Source organism: Anas acuta, chromosome 2 (assembly GCF_963932015.1).
Source record: "Anas acuta chromosome 2, bAnaAcu1.1, whole genome shotgun sequence".
NCBI lineage: Eukaryota > Metazoa > Chordata > Aves > Anseriformes > Anatidae > Anas > Anas acuta.
In genome coordinates this window covers 50,303,178-50,321,769 of record NC_088980.1, presented here as the reverse complement: position 1 = coordinate 50,321,769, position 18,592 = coordinate 50,303,178, and the positions used below count along the sequence as shown (strand labels likewise).

The 18,592-nt window shown below is 35.9% G+C and overlaps 1 protein-coding gene across 7 annotated transcripts in view; it reads left to right on the top strand.

Annotated features, from left to right (window-relative positions):
* The window catches only part of CDKAL1 (CDK5 regulatory subunit associated protein 1 like 1), a 495,974-nt gene that overhangs the window by 323,242 nt on the left and 154,140 nt on the right, over nucleotides 1–18,592 (top strand). For 6 of the 7 annotated variants that reach the window (XM_068674724.1, XM_068674723.1, XM_068674729.1 and 3 more), the window contains one exon: nucleotides 5,561–5,623. The exons of the other annotated variant lie outside the window; for it this stretch is intronic. In XM_068674724.1, coding sequence (XP_068530825.1) covers nucleotides 5,561–5,623 — 63 coding nt within the window. The remainder of the gene's footprint in view (nucleotides 1–5,560; nucleotides 5,624–18,592) is intronic. 7 annotated transcript variants of the gene reach the window in all.

Genomic DNA, 18,592 nt, shown 5'->3' with positions numbered 1-18,592 from the left:
GTATGGACTGAATCTCCCAAGCAAGGAACAACGAAATGTTCCTTGGTTACAGTAAATGCTACATGTTCCTATGTTATTTTGTCAGTTAACTCTTTGGAGATATAAATTAGGCCAGTCTGTGTATTTTGGTAGGGTGCTTCTGAACTCCATTCTCTTATAAAAGTTTGGGGGTTTGGAGCTACCCAAGGCCTTTGTTATTTTGAGATCACTGAATTACTAGGGGGTGGGCATGGATATACAGCTTTTCTACTGCTCTAAAAAGCATGTTACTGAAGTTAAAGAATCACAGAATTTCTAGGTTGGAAGAGACCTCAAGATCATCAAGTCCAACCTCTGACCTAACACTAACAGTCCCCACTAAACCATATGCCTAAGCTCTACATCTAAACATCTTTTAAAGACTTTCAGGGATGGTGACTCCACCACTTCCCTGGGCAGCCTGTTCCAGTGCCTAACAACCCTCTCAGTAAAGAAGTTCTTCCTAACATCCAACCTAAAACTCCCCTGGCACAATTTAAGCCCATTCTCCCTTGTCCTGTCACCAGGCACGTGGGAGAACAGGCCAACCCCCACCTCACTACAGCCTCCTTTAAGGTACCTGTAGAGAGCAATAAGGTCACCCCTGAGCCTCCTCCAGGCTGAACAAGCCCAGCTCCTTCAGCCGCTCCTCATAGGACTTGTTCTCCAGACCCCTCACCAGCTTCGTCGCCCTTCTCTGGACTCGCTCGAGCACCTCGATGTCCTTCTTGTAGCGAGGGGCCCAAAACTGAACACAGTACTCGAGGTGCGGCCTCACCAGAGCCGAGTACAGGGGGAGCATTCTCTAAATTAGCATTATATAACTAAATATACACCTATTATATATACATGCCTACTACACAAGCAAGCAATGTGGTTTCCCAGACTTGTTTGAAAGAAATGTTGCTATTACTTTGTTAGCTTGATCAAGTGTGTGAGATGCTTCATAAGCTCTAAATCAAATAAGATTCCTGAAGCAAAATTAAATTTTGTTTTAATTCTAATCCAGTAGGATGCAAAGGAGAGAAATAGGGGAGAAGATAGGTGAAAGATGATCTGAAATATTTATCTGGTTGCCTTGACACATTGCTATTCACTGTCACCATTAGGGAAACGAAGGATATTTGAATGGAACAAGGTACAAGGCCCTGCTTCTGAGTAAGGCCCCACATACTGGAGGAACTGTAAGGGTTGGAAGCAGGAAAAAGAAAGGGAGAATTTTGCTGATGTTATAAGGCTGCCACCTTCAAAGAAAGCGGTAGAATCTGCAGATCTGCAGTGGTATTTGACTGGAATTATTAAGGACCTTGAAGGTGAAAACAGACATATTAAAACAGAACATTGAATTTAAAGGAAAACAGTACATCACTGGTTTCATATCAGGGAGTAATCTCAAAATCCTTTATTACTAGGTGAAAAACTGAGAATATTCCATATAAGTTAGCTGCTTCTAAGTAATCTATAATAAAAATATCTCAGCGATATTGGAATTCTTATTCACACCAAACATGATAGACCATGCTTACAGGAAAGCAAACAAGTTACAGGCTACAATAATATCATCAGAAAGACACGTAGTTATCATCTGTGCAAGCAAAGAGGATTACCAGAAAAGTGTAATATACCCGTGTGAGTCCATGGTGTTTAGTATTCAGTATAGATATTTCATTTCTAAGCTGATTTTTATGAAGTATTTTCTCTTCACAAAAAAAAAAATGTGTAGTTAGGTTACCCCTACCTTTACCCTATTTTCACACCATTATATAGAAAAAAAAAATAATAATTAAGTTTAGCTTTATTTTTCTAAAGTAGACAATACAAAATTCCATGCTGGTTAGCTATTGTGTAGAAAATGTTTTGTGGTTTGAGAGACTAAACCTACATTTTATTTATTTATGTATTGTATTCTGTTTGTTCTTTAAGTGATACGATCTACATTGTAGTCTTCAAGCATTAGAAAATATTTCATTATTACCATAAATCAGTGCACAGGGAAAAAAGTAAAACCACAAGAATCTCATCATTCTTGGCTTTTATTGGTTTATAATTCTGAATGGGACTAAAGGGAAGCTTTACTGATGCTGTATTTTAAGTATATGATATGCATCTCAGACAGCCAATGCCCCTGTAAAATCTCAAAAGTTATGAGTAAGATCTCAGAAAATCTCAGGCCCAGAAAATCAGTCAAAGAAAGTAAATATTTAGATTAAAATGTGTTATATGCTTTTATGCTTACAAGAAAAAACAAATCATGAAATTATGATGCGTTGTTTTTTTGATACTGACATTATCTATGTATGTTGTAAGAAATATCATTAGTTGATGTTGGCTTTTTATTTATAACTGCATTTTGGAAAGTATCGTTTGAGAAGTGCTTGATTACTTCCATATATTTTAGTAGAAAGATTGAAGTAATTCATATGCAACAGCTTTGTGTCACTTGGGGAAGCCCTTCTGTCTTGGGATACTTATATGTAAAATATATGATTTTATAGTATTAAACTTGGTCCCGCAACTGCACTTTCATCTATTCTTCATCAAGCTTTTCCATACTTCTTCAAGTTAAAGGCAGCAATAAAAAGTATTTCTGTTGTATCTCCTGTATAATATAACATTTTAAAAATGTATTGAAACAGAAAAGTGAAAAGTTGTTTGCATGCTCACATGCACTTTTTTTTTCTAAGTGACCCATATTAACATAGTATCTGAATGCCCGTCTGTATCTCTGTAGGCTTAAAATTTAAGTCAGCACAGGATTGAATCATCAGAATTTTGCAGCCCATCAAAACTCCTACCCCTGTATCACAGGCCCTGCTATCAGGCTCTGCTCTTTTCATTTTTGGAAATACCACATGCTGAGCTGTATGTTGAATTAAAAAAAAAAAAAAATCAGAAATATAATAAATTTAGAAATACCTTGTGCCGTTCCAAGAGAGTGTTTGAAAACAGTAGTGCTGCTGTACATGGAGCATAATGATGGAAAAGTACATTTGCCTAAATTCTGAAGGTGTTTTGGCGTGTTGTTGGTTTGTGGTGGTTGTTTGTTTGTTTGTTTGTTTTTTTAACCAGAAGATTTGACAGCAGTACTGGTACAGAACAAAGGAATGGGCAATCGGAACACAAAGGGAAAGAGCAGGAAGACAGAGGGAAGAAAAACATTTTGATATTGGCCAAGGGAAGGATGTGTAAGAGTCAAGCTGCGTCAGGCAAAGAAGTTTTGGGGAGATGCGCTTAACTAGACAGTAACATAGGGCTTGAGCTACATTTAGCTACAATGCTAAAACATTTTTGTCTCATCGTATTCAAAGTTCCAAAAAAACAGTCAAATACTGTTTAGATTTAGATTAACTAAGCAGGCAGGACATCCTGGGAGTTTTCTGGGAGCATTTATTCATGTGTATCTCTGGAAGCTCCATTTCACGTGCCTCTGTTTCATGAATTTCCAGCATTTCCTCAGTCAGGAGCATTTTCCTTTTGTAAACAAGCAAACAAAACAGAGCAAAACTTCTACCTTTTGTGAGTGAGGAAAGAAACTGTGATTTCCTGTAATAAAAAAGTGGAAGATGTATAAGGGGTGGCACCTTCATTCTTTGTCTTGTCTAACCAAGTGTGTGACTGGCAGTTTGGACATAGTGTGAAGGTGAAGGATGGGGCCATAATATTTCACTGATTTTTACTGAAGTCATTTCAATAAAAATACTCAAAATCACTTTGTTTGCACTCAAAATGAGGGAAATAGTCTTCAGTAAAAAAAAAAGAAGAAAAAAAGAATTTACTTTTTTTTCTTGATTTTGTTCGTTTCTCCTAGAAAGTTTAGTGGAGGTCTCTAGATTCCAAACTAAAATGCTTTTGTCTACTTTTTGCATGATTATACATTAAATTAATTTTAAGAAACTTTAAAATAATCATTTTGATATCTCTATTCAACTTATGGCATCTCTCCAATTCCCTTTTATACGATTTTAAGCATTTTTGCTTTTCATAACTGTACAAGGAATGAAGTTGTAGGGTGGAGATGGAGTTCGGGTTGTGCTACATGAAGATTGTGATACGTTTGAATGTTTTGGTGTTTTGTTCCCACCCCTTTGGAAATAAAGCAGGTGTTAATGGGGGCTAGATAGCCAAGATTCCTCTACTAAGGGAGATCTTTTCTTTGGCAAAGGCATGTTGGATTGCTGAGAAATTCTATACTAACAGAAACATCTTTATTAGTATCAGTTTTGTTAGTTTTAAAGGTTTGTTGCTTAGTAAACTCACATAAACAAGGCCTGTTAGGTATTACTTAGTGTAATTTAATAGAATTGTCTATAAGAGAAATAACCCTCTCATGCTGAAAAGAAAATTTACCATTCTTTGAACAGGGGCAAGAGATTGTCTGACTATGTAATGGCCACAACTGAGTTAGTGACCTCACAGAAGTAGGTCACTAATCCGATGCCTTTAATGACTCAGAAATATCCAGCTGTCATAAATTTGTACAAGTAACTAAAGTTATTCCTTCTGTGACTAAGTGTATGTGTCTGAACATTTCACTGAAAGTAGACAGTGTAAGGAAAGGAAATACATAATGAAAAATTACTAAATTGTCCTACAGTTTTCGGAAGTGCAGTCGTGCAGCTGTATATTTAGTTCACGGAATGCTAGAGACTTGACTAGATCCTACCAGTTGGAAAACTGCTTTTGTGGAACAAGACAACAGTACAGACTGCAAGCAAGGAATTCTTGTCGTTGTCTCCTCTTTATGGTTTCCGACATAGAGTGCTCTGCCTTCCTGAGCTATGAATAAAGTCAACATAGTTTTTGACATAAGAAAACTCTGAACTTATTTGTGACTCATCCCTGTATTAAAGATGATGAATGTTTTTTCCTCTGCCCCCCTTCCATAGGATGCAGCTGAGAGAGTTCTATGTAACATCTGCTGAAATCACTGAAAGGTCTTTCATTGATTTTGGTAGAAGCTGGATTAAACAGGGTTTGTCTTTGAACTTTGTTCCTAAGAGAAAGAGCTTCTTTTCCTTTGCCTTGGCATTAAATGGCATACCACCTATTAATTTTCCACAATCAAGGCAAAGAGAGTATTAGCATCAAAAGAAATAGAAAAATAATATATGCTTCTTCTTTAAACCGCCTTCCTTTTAAACCTAATCTGCTATAAAGCAAGACTGCAAGTAAACACTAGAATAGCAGACAAGTCTTTGCATGATTCGAGCCTAATCTTCAAGCTTTGTTATCTATATTCTAAAACATTATTTATGATTTATTGTTCAGAAATTAAAACAAATCTGAATTGTTTACACATTCCACTGATGTTCCATAGATTAGTATTTATTTTTTTATGAAGGATATGTTCTTAGCATTGTTAATATATATGTTAATTATTTCCTGTGATATTTAATATACTTAATCTGCATACACTGCTCTTCAGTTCCATTAACAAAGTGGGGATAGAATGTGTTTGTACCTGCACACAGCTTTTTAAATCTCTAGTCTCTTTCTTTTTCCTTTAACTTTTCTGATACAGTTTATTAATATTACTTTTCAGAAAAAACAAAGAACAAAGGATCTGTCTCAGCTGTTTCATTCATACAATCCATATGATCATAAGGTAAGAAAAAATATGCTACCTACATTTCTTGTTAAGAATAATTCCAAACATTCATGATAACTACATTTTGTTATTTTTATTCAAAAGGTAGAGGAAATTATAAAATTGAAAGCGTTAGGGCATTCATGTTATTTAAATTCTTCTATCATATACATTTCTCTATATTTCTTGACGCCAAGCTTGGAAAGTTGCTTTTTTTTTTTTATTTTTTTTTTTGGAGTCAATGACTTGCATTAACCTCCTAGAAGTATAATTTATAGATTATCACTAAATCGTGTAAAGTAATGTTATGTGGTATCTGATTCCCCTCTTTTTTCTGTTCAGAAACTGTGTTACCCTTGAGTATGTTGGTTAGCCTGTTGTGTCAATTAGGCCCTGAGATACATGATACTAATGAATTATCTATTGATTCCGAAATCCTCATTGGAAGGTGCTGCTTTGCTAACAGCCTGTTGGTTGTTTTGGGGAAGAGGAAAAAGTATATATTGCCATTATTACTTGATCCTGATTTGTAAAATCTGGGAAACGTTACTATACCCCATGCCATAGGGGAGGGAAGACAAGATCAATTCCCAAAGAACCTTGCAATTATAAAATAAAGAGCTAAAGCAATTACAAGAAGATTTTGGAGTACCAGGAGATAGAGACGATAAAATTGGGTCAAAAGGCAGTGATTACAGCATTCTGTGCTATAACTATTTGTCATGCTTTTTTTTTTTTTTTTTTTTTTTTTTTTAGACATTATGCAAAAGAATGCATTAAGCAGATTTTGAAGAGAGGGTTAAGAAAGCTTGTAAATACTTTCAGGGAGTTTCTCCAATCTTGGATCAATCTGTGGGCTTGTTTTTGTTTTTTTTGTTTGTTAGTTTTGTTTTGTTTTTTAAGCAAGTATATTAGATCTTTCAAAAATTTATAAGCAGTATGAGATCACTCTTTCTGCTTGTTTTGCAAAATGCATGTGATTTTGCAAGTTTACATACATAGATACACATTTGTAAAAAGAGCTGAGTTTTATAATTGGGGAAAGAAGGTAGCAGAAATGTGTATGTATGTGCACCTATCTATATGTATAAACACAGGAAAAGTGTGCGTGTGTGTAACTACAGGTACATCTGTGAGAAAGAAATATATTCTGTAAATATTAATGGATTAAATACATCAGGCAAGTTGTTTCTGTCAGAGTTTTATAGTTACCACCTACATTTACATTAAAAAAAACAGTCAAACAGTAGGTTTTCTATAATTTTAATAATTATATGTCATTTCAAGTTAAATCCATCAAACTATTTTTTTATAGATAGGCTTTCATTGTCTGCAAGACCTGGTAAAGCAGATGTTAAGGGCCTGTGAAAACTGACAAACATGAAGAATAAAGGAAATCAGTGTAAAAAGATTTTGAATTAGATCATTATTCTTCTGAGTTGAAGCTTTTTAAGTTAAATGTAATAGTAAGTTAATTAATTTCTAATACGGAGAAGCAAGTGATGAACCAGAAGCTTTGATATTCTTCTCCGTGTCTAAATTCTCCTGTGTCAAATACTTTTTATTCATAGTACAAGGAAATTCCATTATTCTTTTATTAGCACTTTTAGCGGACCTTGGCCATTTGTAACTCCTGCTGCCTTCCTGCTCATATCCTTTGTGGCATTATATCAAAGTATCCTCAATTGATTTTGGCTTCAGTTGTGAAGACTTGTGCACTCTTTACAAATTAGTCATCAGGTGATGTGAAATTGAATATAAATGCTTAGATATATTCCCTTTTGATCTTTGTTTTAGGACCTATAATAAGATATTAAAAGTAGCACAATTGTTTGATGAGTGGTTTTTGATGCTTTGCTGTTCTGCTGTTTCCAAGCAGATTCCACGTATCTATCGGAAAGCAAAAGGAAAAAAAGGGCAAATGAAAGTATGCAAAAAAAAAAAAATTATGATCTTTCCTAATTTTCCATTTGACAGTGAAGGTTTTATTTCTGCTAGCTACTTCCTATTTGTGGTGGTCAGAATGAATCATTGCAGGCTTCTTGCTTTATGCTGTTTATTTCTATCTTAGCTCCCAATTGCACAATTGTTACAGTCCAGGAAAGGGCTTTTAATTTTTATATTAAATCTAACAGTGATAAACATTAATTGAAAATACAATTATTTCAAGTAGAGGTCTATGCTAGTTGTACTGTAGTTCTGTTTTGTCTGTTTAAATGTCAGCTTCTGGTTTGGGAGGATTGTTTGTTATTTTGTAGATTATTTTCAGTAAGTATAAAAAAGATTTTATGCTTTGTTCAAGTGTTGGTGATACAGGATAATGGTGTGAATAACTTAAATTACTAGCTTCCAGGATTCTTGGTCAGTTAAAAGGTTTTTCTCTGAGAACCTTTCAGAAGTGGAGAAGACATAAATATAAAGGATAAGTTGGGGCTCGGTAGTAGTTAAAACAGATAAACTACAGTGGCTGGAACAGGACTGTCCACCTAGCATTGATAGCATTTCACCTTTTTGTGATGGAGTACCACATAGAAAAGAGAAAAACTGATCAGAAAAGGTTCATTCTTCCAGATTTGTGCTTCACTTACTAAAATAGAAAATGATGTTTTGAGGGAGTGTCTACACTAGCCTTACTAACCGTATTGCAGTCTGTGCTCAGTCAGGAGACTGATAGATAGCTGTTCCTTGAAGTTCTCCTGCAGTTTATTGCCTATCTGGTGCAAATTAGTGCATCATAAAAGACATTTTAAATGTTTGTGGTTGTGCATTCCCAAGTGAAAAGCCAGGTCTTTTATTGAGAGGAAAAGCAAGATTTCCTTTTCCTTCCACTTCCAGGTGTGGAGTTCTGTATCTAGTTGAGGCCTTAATTAAGCAGCAGAGGGGAGATAGCCTTTAAGTTCTTCCATGACAAAGGTATGCAAAAGAGGGAGAAAATCTGCCTCTGCTAATAGCAGACAAAGAATAGGTATGCTCCTGCGTTATTTATTACCGAAATATATGTAGTTTACCATCTGGCTGCATTATTGTTGTTATTGTTTGCCTTTAGCTATTATCTGACCAATTTTCTAATAGCTCATTCAATGAAAACTTGTTTGCACACAAGCCATTTCTGCTGAACCTTTTTTGTATGTATACTGAGAGCTTTCATGCTGCACAACTCAAGAATTTTATTCTGTCTGCAATGGATGTTTAACTTCCGTAGTGTCTTTCTCTCAGATGGTGTTTGCCCTTTAAAACTTGACCAGTTGTAATAGCAGGTTCCTTGGTCAAAAACAATGGATTTGGGGAGCTTCAGGATCCCATACGTGGAAAACATTCAGATCCACCAGCACAGAGACCTAGTTTGTTGTTTTTTTTTTTCTTTCTGTTGAACGAGTAAGGATTCTGTCTATCCCTGGAGCAATTGTTTAGAATGATAATCTTTATTTCTGCAGTGCAAAAACCTAAACCTGTTTTTACTTATAGAAGAGAATATAGCAGAAGTGCTATTTATTTTGGTGTTCTGCCTCTTCAGAGGATAGCCAGGAAGAGAGACTTAAGGCACATCCATACATTGAGTTGTGCTGTTACAGAGAGAAATACTCTGCGCTAAAAACTCAGCTCTGGATTTGATTCTTCCTTTTGCAACCTGAATCTATTGCTCAAAAATAGGGCATGAGCTATGAAAAAAATAAGGTCACATATTATATGTCCTTTCAGTGGTTTATTTTAGCATATGCTGTATCCAACCAAGAAATAGCCAATGTTCATGGTGTTCGAAAAGAGCTTTTTGAGAGATTTTTTCATAGCTGAAATTGCTCAGGATTTAAAAAAAAATAATCAGGAAATGTGCTCTAATTGGTGCAATACTAATCAAATAATTGTAAAAGCTTTAAGCCTCACGGTGTAAAGTGTTCCATATTAATGCGTTATAGAAACGTTAAAAAACTTCAGCTAAAAATTCACAGACAATACCTGTGTGATTGGCAAGTTATAAGGACTTACTGTATTGTGGCACACAATTAATTGGAGCAAAGCTTTTTTTTTTTTTCTTTTTCTATCTCTTAGCCTGTTAAGTCATTTGGGGTGGACAAAAAGTTGAATCCTGTATTCCTTTGTCTTTGAAAAAAGTAGATATGTATGTAACTGACTCAAGGAAAAGTAATAGTGAGATTATGCATGGCTATCCTTAGAGTTAAGGGGCTAATGTCTGCTGTTGCTTACAGACTTATCATAGGAATTGTTTTCAACCAATTGTTTCAATACTGCACAGACTCTGGCTCCAGTTTCTAACAGAAAATAAGTAATCTAATGTCAGCAGCCCTAAATCTGTGGTTGCAGGTCATTCTTCTGCAAGATTCTGTGACTCCTCTGAAGAGCTTGAGGCATTTGGAAGTCAGAAAAATTCAAAAATGATGCAAGTGTGTGTAAGGAAGTGTGGGGATGAAACTATATTTTCATAATGAAACAGAAGCCAGTACCAAACAGCCAGGATCTCATTTGGCGCTGCCTATGAAGGCTAGTATGGTCTTTGTGGTATTCATTGACGGTAACAAAACATATTAATGATGCCATGCCCAAAGCTGTGGTATTGTCTAGAAATCATTATAGGCACCCATGTGAAACGTGAAATGTGCAAAAGGAAGAGGAAAGTCCAAGACGGAGGGTGAGGAAATTAAGGCAATTGGCTTCTGGTAGCAAAACCTGTGAAGTTCTTCGCTCCTTCTGGCCACTGTGCCATGGCTGGTGGCCTCTGGGGACAGTGAGTTGTGGCAGGGTGATGTGGTGATGGCAGTGGGATCTAGTGAAACTGGCTGCACCATGGGGTGCAGGAACAGAGGGAGGTGGGAAGTTAAGAGCTTCAGCTGGGACCAGTTTCCCTACCAATGAATTGGTTCCTTTTGTTTTCCTCCTGTGTTCAGGGAAGCTGGACCCCACGTGCATTCTTCACAAAGAATCAAAATTGAACAAAATAATTTCTGATGTCTAGTGAAATAAACAAATCTAAAATTCCTGATTGTTGGCTAACTTTCTAATGGCAGGCATCACAGTCTGCTCAAGCTGCTTTGTTAACTAGATCCTGAAAGCTGAAGATGTCTGCACTGTGGTATCACTTGATTACATGAGAGAACATGTAAATTGAAATGTTGGACAGCTTATAGAGTTGGAAGTGTTGCTATGAGAATGGTTTCTTGAAAGAAGCTAGCGAAAGATTAAAACACAGTTGCAGTATTAAATGTAACTGGCAGATGAGACTTAAATCTTTCAGTCATCTTTGCTCATATCTCTTTAGTAGTTCTTAATTTCCCAAACTTTGCTGTATTCTGTTTCTTTCTTTGTTGCTGGCCATAGATGACATTTCAAAGCCATGGGTATTAGAATGGGTTTTTTCACGTATCAGGCATACAGGCTAGCATAATTAAGGAAACCATGTTGGGGTGTTTTTCTGAGTCTGGGGATAAGCTATTTCAGAATAGAAAACACAATAGAAAAACTGCTAGAAAACACAAGAAATTTTTGTGATTTTTCATAAAGACCGTGATGTTTCTCAGATACCAACTGGGTGTTTTGAAAGATGGGGGAGGAGGAGCGGTGGAAGTACCACGAACATGTAGGTTTTACCTTTGAGCAAGAGAAAAAGAAAGTCATTGTGAGCTTTTTCAGGTAATGACTTGGGCATATGATTCTGAAAAACAACAAAAATCCTTTTAACCCACTTTCCATTTATTCAAGGAACTGCTTTGTACTAAATCATAAGGCAACTGTGAGGTTGCAATGCCTGTGACATAAGCCATAGTCTGAATTTCCTAAAGCAGGTGCTTTGAATTGTTCTTCTGTAAGATGAAAAAGATTTCTAGGTTATTGCTGAAAAGAGAGTGAGCCTTTTGCTATCTCCTGCTTCAAGATAGATTTCAGGTTTAATTTAATAGCTCAGATGTCAGATAAGACCACGTTTTATGGAAATATTCTTATTGTAACCTACATCCATTCTTCTCTCTTCCTTTCCCTTGTGCTCAGAACTGCTTTTTGGAGGAGGTTGCATAAAGCTGTTTTGTGCTCTTGATATGATGTAAGGCTTCAAAGAAAACTACTGAAAGAGAAAAGCAATTTCTATTTGGAAAAGCAGTGCAGTGGCCTTGTGCTAATGGCATACTTGAACATTACTTGATGACAGTGAAGAAAATCTAATGGCCTGAAAAGCTGCTGCTTTTTCTTGACTTAACTCTTAGCTGCATTGAAGTTTATGCCATCTGTAACACAAAGGAAACTAATATATAGACAGCTTAGAAATAGCTGTTCAAATACCAGGAATTGTTTTAGGGTTTGGAGAAAAGAAATAGGAAGGTAGTGCAATGAAAGGGGCTTACTTCTCCGTTGAATAGGCTGAATAGAAAAAGATGTATCTGCTCTGTCTTAGGCCTGTAGCAGAAACATTGAGACAAAAGACTTGCAATCTCATTTGAAGTGTATTTATATGCAAAAACAAACAAACAAAAACAGTGCTGTAAAATCAGTGGTGGCTTTTTTGTTTTTGTTTTGAACAAAAACTAAAATATATAAAAATCAGGTAGTGTATGCTTAATGCTGTGGTTAAAACTGTATTCAGTGCCAGTAACTTTTGCTGTAATTCAATGTTTAAAGCATCAAATCTGTCTGATGCAAACTGCTTTGGGTTTGTTACCTCAGTTATCACTCAGAAGGGAAGCTTTTACTTTTTTTTTTTTTTTTAGGTTTACAGTAGCCTGTAAAAGCACATTTTCATCTGTAAGCAAAGGTAATGCTTTATGATGAAGCATAGACTTAGATGTTTAACAAGGTTTCAGGTGTTACTGAAATGTCTTCATTAGTGACCGTGAGAAAAGTTTAAGAAATACACTGATAAAATCCACACATACTCTCCCATATACCCCCAATGTACAACTGTTCTGGAAAATTAGGAAATGAGCAAGATATAAAGGTAAAAATGACCATGGAAAGAAAAAAAAAAGTGATGAAAAATGTGGCAAAAGTAAAATAATGTTTCAGAAGTTTCTGCAATGACAATGAAAAGCTGAAAAGATGTGAGCTGCAGTTTGACTAGGGCAGCTAAATAGGTGAAAACAAGTTCTGCACACATCACTTTGCACAGCATAGAAATAACAGTTTTTCTCCATATGGCTGTGGTTGCTTCCAAAATACAGTCTTTTTGGACAATTGGCTAGATCAAAACGACATTGACAAGTATGAGAGAGTGTGAATAGAAGTTGAAGTAATTATGGCAGTTTGTTACCCTGCGAGGAAAAAAAATACAGCTTTCATCTGTGACAGTTGCATGAGATACACAACACCTATACATTTTTTCAATTCAGTAATCATGAAAACATTGGTAATTTACTTCACAAATTTTCTTTGTGGTAAAACATGCAAACGCTGGTATAGCAGATTGCCTCAAATAAGCATTTTCTTCCTCTAAAAATACTGAAATATAAAATGAGAGACAAGATTTATAGGGACAGTAAATATCTGTCATATCAGCTCAGACAAAACAAATGATATTAATCCTCTTGTTGCTTTGCAAAGAAAGGCATTACCTTTCTCTGCATGTCTTGTTTCACCTCTGTTCCTTGTCCATCACAACTGTGCTGCACAGAAGTATGACAAAGAAAGCTATTTCAGATTTTCTAAAATTAGTTGCTGGAAAACCTTGAAATCATAAGAATTAGACGTTGACCATCTTAAAACTTTGTTTAAGCTCCCTTTAATCTTCCTTTGGCAGTATAATGGAGAATATAACTAATTGTCTATGGCCAGTTCAAGTTTAGATCAGGTTCATGTGTCTTTCTGTCCCCCATTTCCTAATATCTTATTTGATGTATTTCTTGATGGCTGCACAGTGTGTAGCAGATTATATTTCCCAATTATCTTTTACTATTTGGAGTGGTTTAGCCCAGCAGGCAGCACCACACAGCCACTCCCTCACTCTCCTCAGGTGGGATGGGGGAGAGAATCAGAAAGGTAAAAGTGCGAGAACTCATGGGTTGAGACAAGGAGAATTTACTGGGTAAAGCAAAAGCAAACACGTGCGAGCAAAGCAAACCAAGGATTTCATTCACTGCTTCCCATCAGCAGGCAGGTGCTCAGCCACTTCCAGGAAAGCAGGGCTCATCACGTGTGATGGTTCCTTTGGAAGGCAAACGCCATCACTCTGAACGTCCCCCCCTTCCTCCTCCTTCACTCCAGCTGTTATTGCTGAGCGTGATGCCCGGTAGCGTGGAATATCTCCTTGGCCAGTCTGGGTCAGCTGTCCTGGCTGCTTCTTGTGTGCCCCCAGCCTTCTTGCTGGCAGGGCAGCCTATAAGAAGCAAAAAAAAAAAAAAAAAAAAAAAAGAAAAAGTCCTTGGCTTTATGTAAACACTGCTCTACAACCAAAAACCTCAGTGTGTTGTCACCACTATTTTCATCAAAAATCCAAAACACAGCATTGTGCAAGCCTCTGTGAAGAAAATTAACTCAATCCTAGCCAAAACCATGACACTGTTCACACTTTTCCCCCTCTTTCTATCTTTATTCTATTGACACTTCTCCACTCACTATTTTTCCTCCATGTTGTCTACATTCTTTATTCTGTCTTTTCCTACCTATTTTCTTTTATTATCTTCTTGATATTTTAATGTTTTATTCTCTCTCCATTTACTTTATTTCACCTGCCCTTCTGTTGTTTGTTTTCTTTTCCTAAATACGTTTTGGAGCCCTATATGTCCACAGATGTACTTGTTGATGACATTGAAGTAGTCAGGGGAATCAATGCCACTCTTTGGAGGGAAAGTGCTGCAGGTGTAGCAGTGCATGCAGCATGGTGAGAACCAACCCACGGGGACATGAAATTAAACGTTGGTAGTAGTGGCCTTCACTATTCAAGAATTTAAACTTTGCTGTTGACTTAAATGTTCTTATGACCAAATTCATCTGAGCTTCTTTGATTTTAATTAATTGCATGTCCAAAGGCGCATGTTTGGGGAGCTTCACTAATGGATACAACTTGCTTCTGCACATCATCTTCTTACTGGAGGGCAAAATTTGGCTTTGTTCTTAAAATTATTGTAAACTTTCTGAGTACTTGACATGTTACATAAAGTTCTAAATGTTACCCAGGTTGGCATCAATGCTTTTATTACCAGAAGATTTGGGATAATAATTGGACTTTCTTACATGGAGTGGACATACATGTATTCTGTTAACTTTTCTTGTAAAGTATTGAATAAGTATTTAGTATTAATAATTAATATTTAGGTGTTAAGTAAGGAAGAGAGGTACAAACCTGTATTTTACCAAAAACACAAATCAACAACATATATTGTTTCTTAAATATGACATGCTCTTCATATTATTTTTCCTCTGTATTTAGTTATTTTATGAATGTAAGATACTTTTCATCCAAAAATGTGTCCATCCAAAGATGGATAAAATAAACTATCCGATTCTCCATTCATTTTTTGAAAGAAGAGCTCCAGTTTGAGAGGTGAGTATGGCCACCATCTTCGTAATTTATTTCTAATTTTGGAGAGGTTCCAACTTCAAAAATTATCTTTCCAAGAAGTTATAGCTTCTTCCTGTAATTCTGGAGAGACTGCCTTTAAGGTGTCTGAGGTCTAAAAGATGTGGAGCCAATGGCAAATTTAAGGTTTGGTATCTTATGATATATCAGGATAAAAACAAGGACATTTTATCTCCTTAAAGGAACAGGACTTTTACAGTTTCGTCATATTAAATGTGGCATTTGCTAATATCAATTAAAGAAATTAAATGTTGATTTTTAAAGATGGTGTTTCAATTCATGCAAATGCTGCTTTAGTTTGGCTTTGAAGTGTTTAAATGTATTAGGCTTGATCTTTCTTTCACCATTTCTTCATGTAATCATGATAGTCATACCATGTCATCTGGCTTTATTAAAAATATATATGTATAAACAAGGGTCTTTAAAAAAGATATTTTTTTTGTAAAATGTATTTCTATGAAATTTAGTACATGTAGCACACATAGAATTGTTGTGATAAAACACCGTAGGTTAGAAATACAAGCAGTCATGCTGACAAATTCTTTAAGTCTTTATTTCATATTGTCATGCTTCTTCCCAGAAAAAAATACGTGTTCTTACTGCTTTTCGTTTTCATATCTTCTTTAATAATCATTTACGAGGCATGTGCATGGCAAATTATGCTCTTTCATGCCTTTTATTTTTACAAGCTTATTTTTTTATATAAAAGAACTGCTTGCTACAAAACCTTACAAGACATAAGCCAACACTGTTTTACATTGCAGTGTAAACCTTGTTTTCCATAGAACATTTGCAGAAAATGTCTAGTATAAAGCTAAACATATGAACCATTTATAAGCCCTGTGCTGGTACAGCCATTAAATACCAATTCACGTGTCAGACAGACGGTGGCAGCTGCTTTGTTAATGTATGGCACAATCCCATATTAAATCAAATGGCAAGTGGACAGTTTGACAGATACTGTCATCAGTGCAAACATTATTAAACTCATTAAAGAGCTTGCTTTTATTTTTTTTTTTTATTTAAAGTACATGCATTTACTTTGCAGAGTCTGTTTCAGAGCCTACAGCAGTGAGTACTACTTCTCCAGTTTTCTGCCTAACAAAGCCTGATCTGTCTGTCCATTCCTCGGGGGCAGTGCCACCATGTTTATGGCTTCCTCTGCACGCTGTGTGTTAGGGTCTGTAACCAGAAATTCCATTTGCGAGCACATCGTTGTGGATAGCACTCAGTGGTCTTTTCATTTTGATTGATGCTTCTGGTTTTGCACCATCTGGCTTCTGATAGGCTGCATTAATCATATCCTGAGCTAAGAAAATTTAGACAGGATTTCTTTAGTAAGTACGTGTACATGGAAAAGTGTGTATTTATGTATTTAATTCCTATAGGTTCCAGTCATACAGACAGGAGCAACAGTGTTGCCATACAGTTTGTGCTGAGATAATTTGATTTCTATTTTGAACACACATATTTCAGTTTTACTCCTACACTTTTAACTATTTTGCTTTCTAGCGGCTGATTATAATTGCTTCTTTATATTGACATTGCTTTCTGTTAGGAACAATGGACTTGGCTGAAGTATGCTTGCATCTCAGCTTTTTTAAGTAAATTTTAAAATTTCTCTTTCCACCGCTTTGGTGCTAAACTATAGTTCCTCACTTCTTGTGTAAACATAGCTTGACATAGTTTCTGAAACAGAATGTCATCAGGTTCAAAGTTTTGTAGGTGTAGAACATTTTTTTAAATTGTTGTATTTAAATTCACGTCTTAGGAAAACAAAAGAATCTTAATTTTACATACAATATACAAAAGTCAATGATCTGCTATATGGAAGGCTTCTGACTGAATCTGACAATAGTGTACTCAAGGTATTATATTTGTTGGACTAGCAATATTAATACAATATAGTCTCCCATATGAAGCAATTAATCAGCCTACATGCGGTTGTTAAGTGTTCAAATTTTTATTCGGATTTCCAATTTACAGGTAAGCAGCTATCCTGTACGCCTCCATATTAGGTTGCTTTCTTTCTGTGGTCCTTTACAATATGACTTGAGAGGAAAATTTGTTCTGTAGGATACCCTGACACATGAAAACCATATGTTACATGTTAGGTTTAAGAAACTATTTAATCTTCACCTTCTAGATTTTCAAAGACCAAGGGAATCTTTTCTGTTAGAAATTACAGTGGTGCCCTGGATTCCCTTCCCCTTACCTGCTATGGACATAGTGCTCCATGAAATGCTGTGTGGACAGTGATGCTTTATACTCTTAACGAAAAATCCAGTAAGCTCATTTTCTATGTCCTCAAGTTCCACACTTACTGGTCACAATCAGTCCATTTTTTTTAGGAGTTCCTCACCAATCAAATGGCATGAAAGCATCACAGCCACCAATTTTTCATTGACACCTAGAAATGGCTATTGGTGAGGTTTTCTTGCTGTTTCTTTTTTGTTTGTTTGTTTGTGTTTTGTTTTGTTTTGTTTTTACTTTTTTGCCCTATTTCTCACGCTTTTCCTTAGTGCTCTCGTTAGTAGAGCTTGCAGTTATTGTCAAATGTTTTTTTTTTTAAGTGTGAATATTCCCTCTGCTTTGCCTGTGCAAAGACCTGAAGATTGAAGTGCAGAAGAGCTTTGTCTATGACTTAGCAGGAAGATGGGCAGAAGGATGAGCAATATTTACCTATAACCCCACTGACTAAAACAAAACTTCCTGTACTGATTTCTGACAAGCTTGATGGTGTCATTTTAGGGTAGGTGAAGTTTATTTTGAGACATCTAGCTTGAGTTCTTAAAAAGTTAAAAGTATATTCATGGTTAAAAACTAATGGCATGTTAGAAGGTTGTTTGACATACTGCAGAAACAATTTTGGAGGAAGAATTTAGAAAATTCAATCACTATATGTAACAAAGATATAAAGCTCCTTGAGGAGTGCCTTAAGGTGAAGTCCTTAAGGTGAAGGCACTGTGCTGGTGCTTCAGTGCCTTGCTCTATCTCGCATTTGTTTCCACGTTTTCTTCTGAAAAACTGTCCTTTTTCTATTGTTTTCCTGTTGCCACATTCATGTTTTCTTGTAGGCACATTTTAAAGAGAAGGCTTGTTTGTTTGTTTACAATTTCACAGCTTTCTAAATAGACATCTGTGGTTGAGAGAATCACAATTCACCAATAATTTGTATTAAATTTAGTATATATGCTAACAATTAGGGTAAACAAAACCTGCTTAATCATTATTACATTATTACCATCTTAATTTGTGTGCCATGGAGGTTTTAAAAGAAAATCGTTATAGCCACACTACTGATCGGTCCATCCTCAGTGTTGAAGTCATTTCTCTGAAAAATTAACAACTGATCTTGAGTAATTATGCTTTGCACCTTCCAGATACAGAACTCCCACTCTGTTGGGCCTGGATCATTGTAATAACATTTTACCTCAGAGATGTTAGGGAAGTTTAAAAGTTAAACTCTTGTC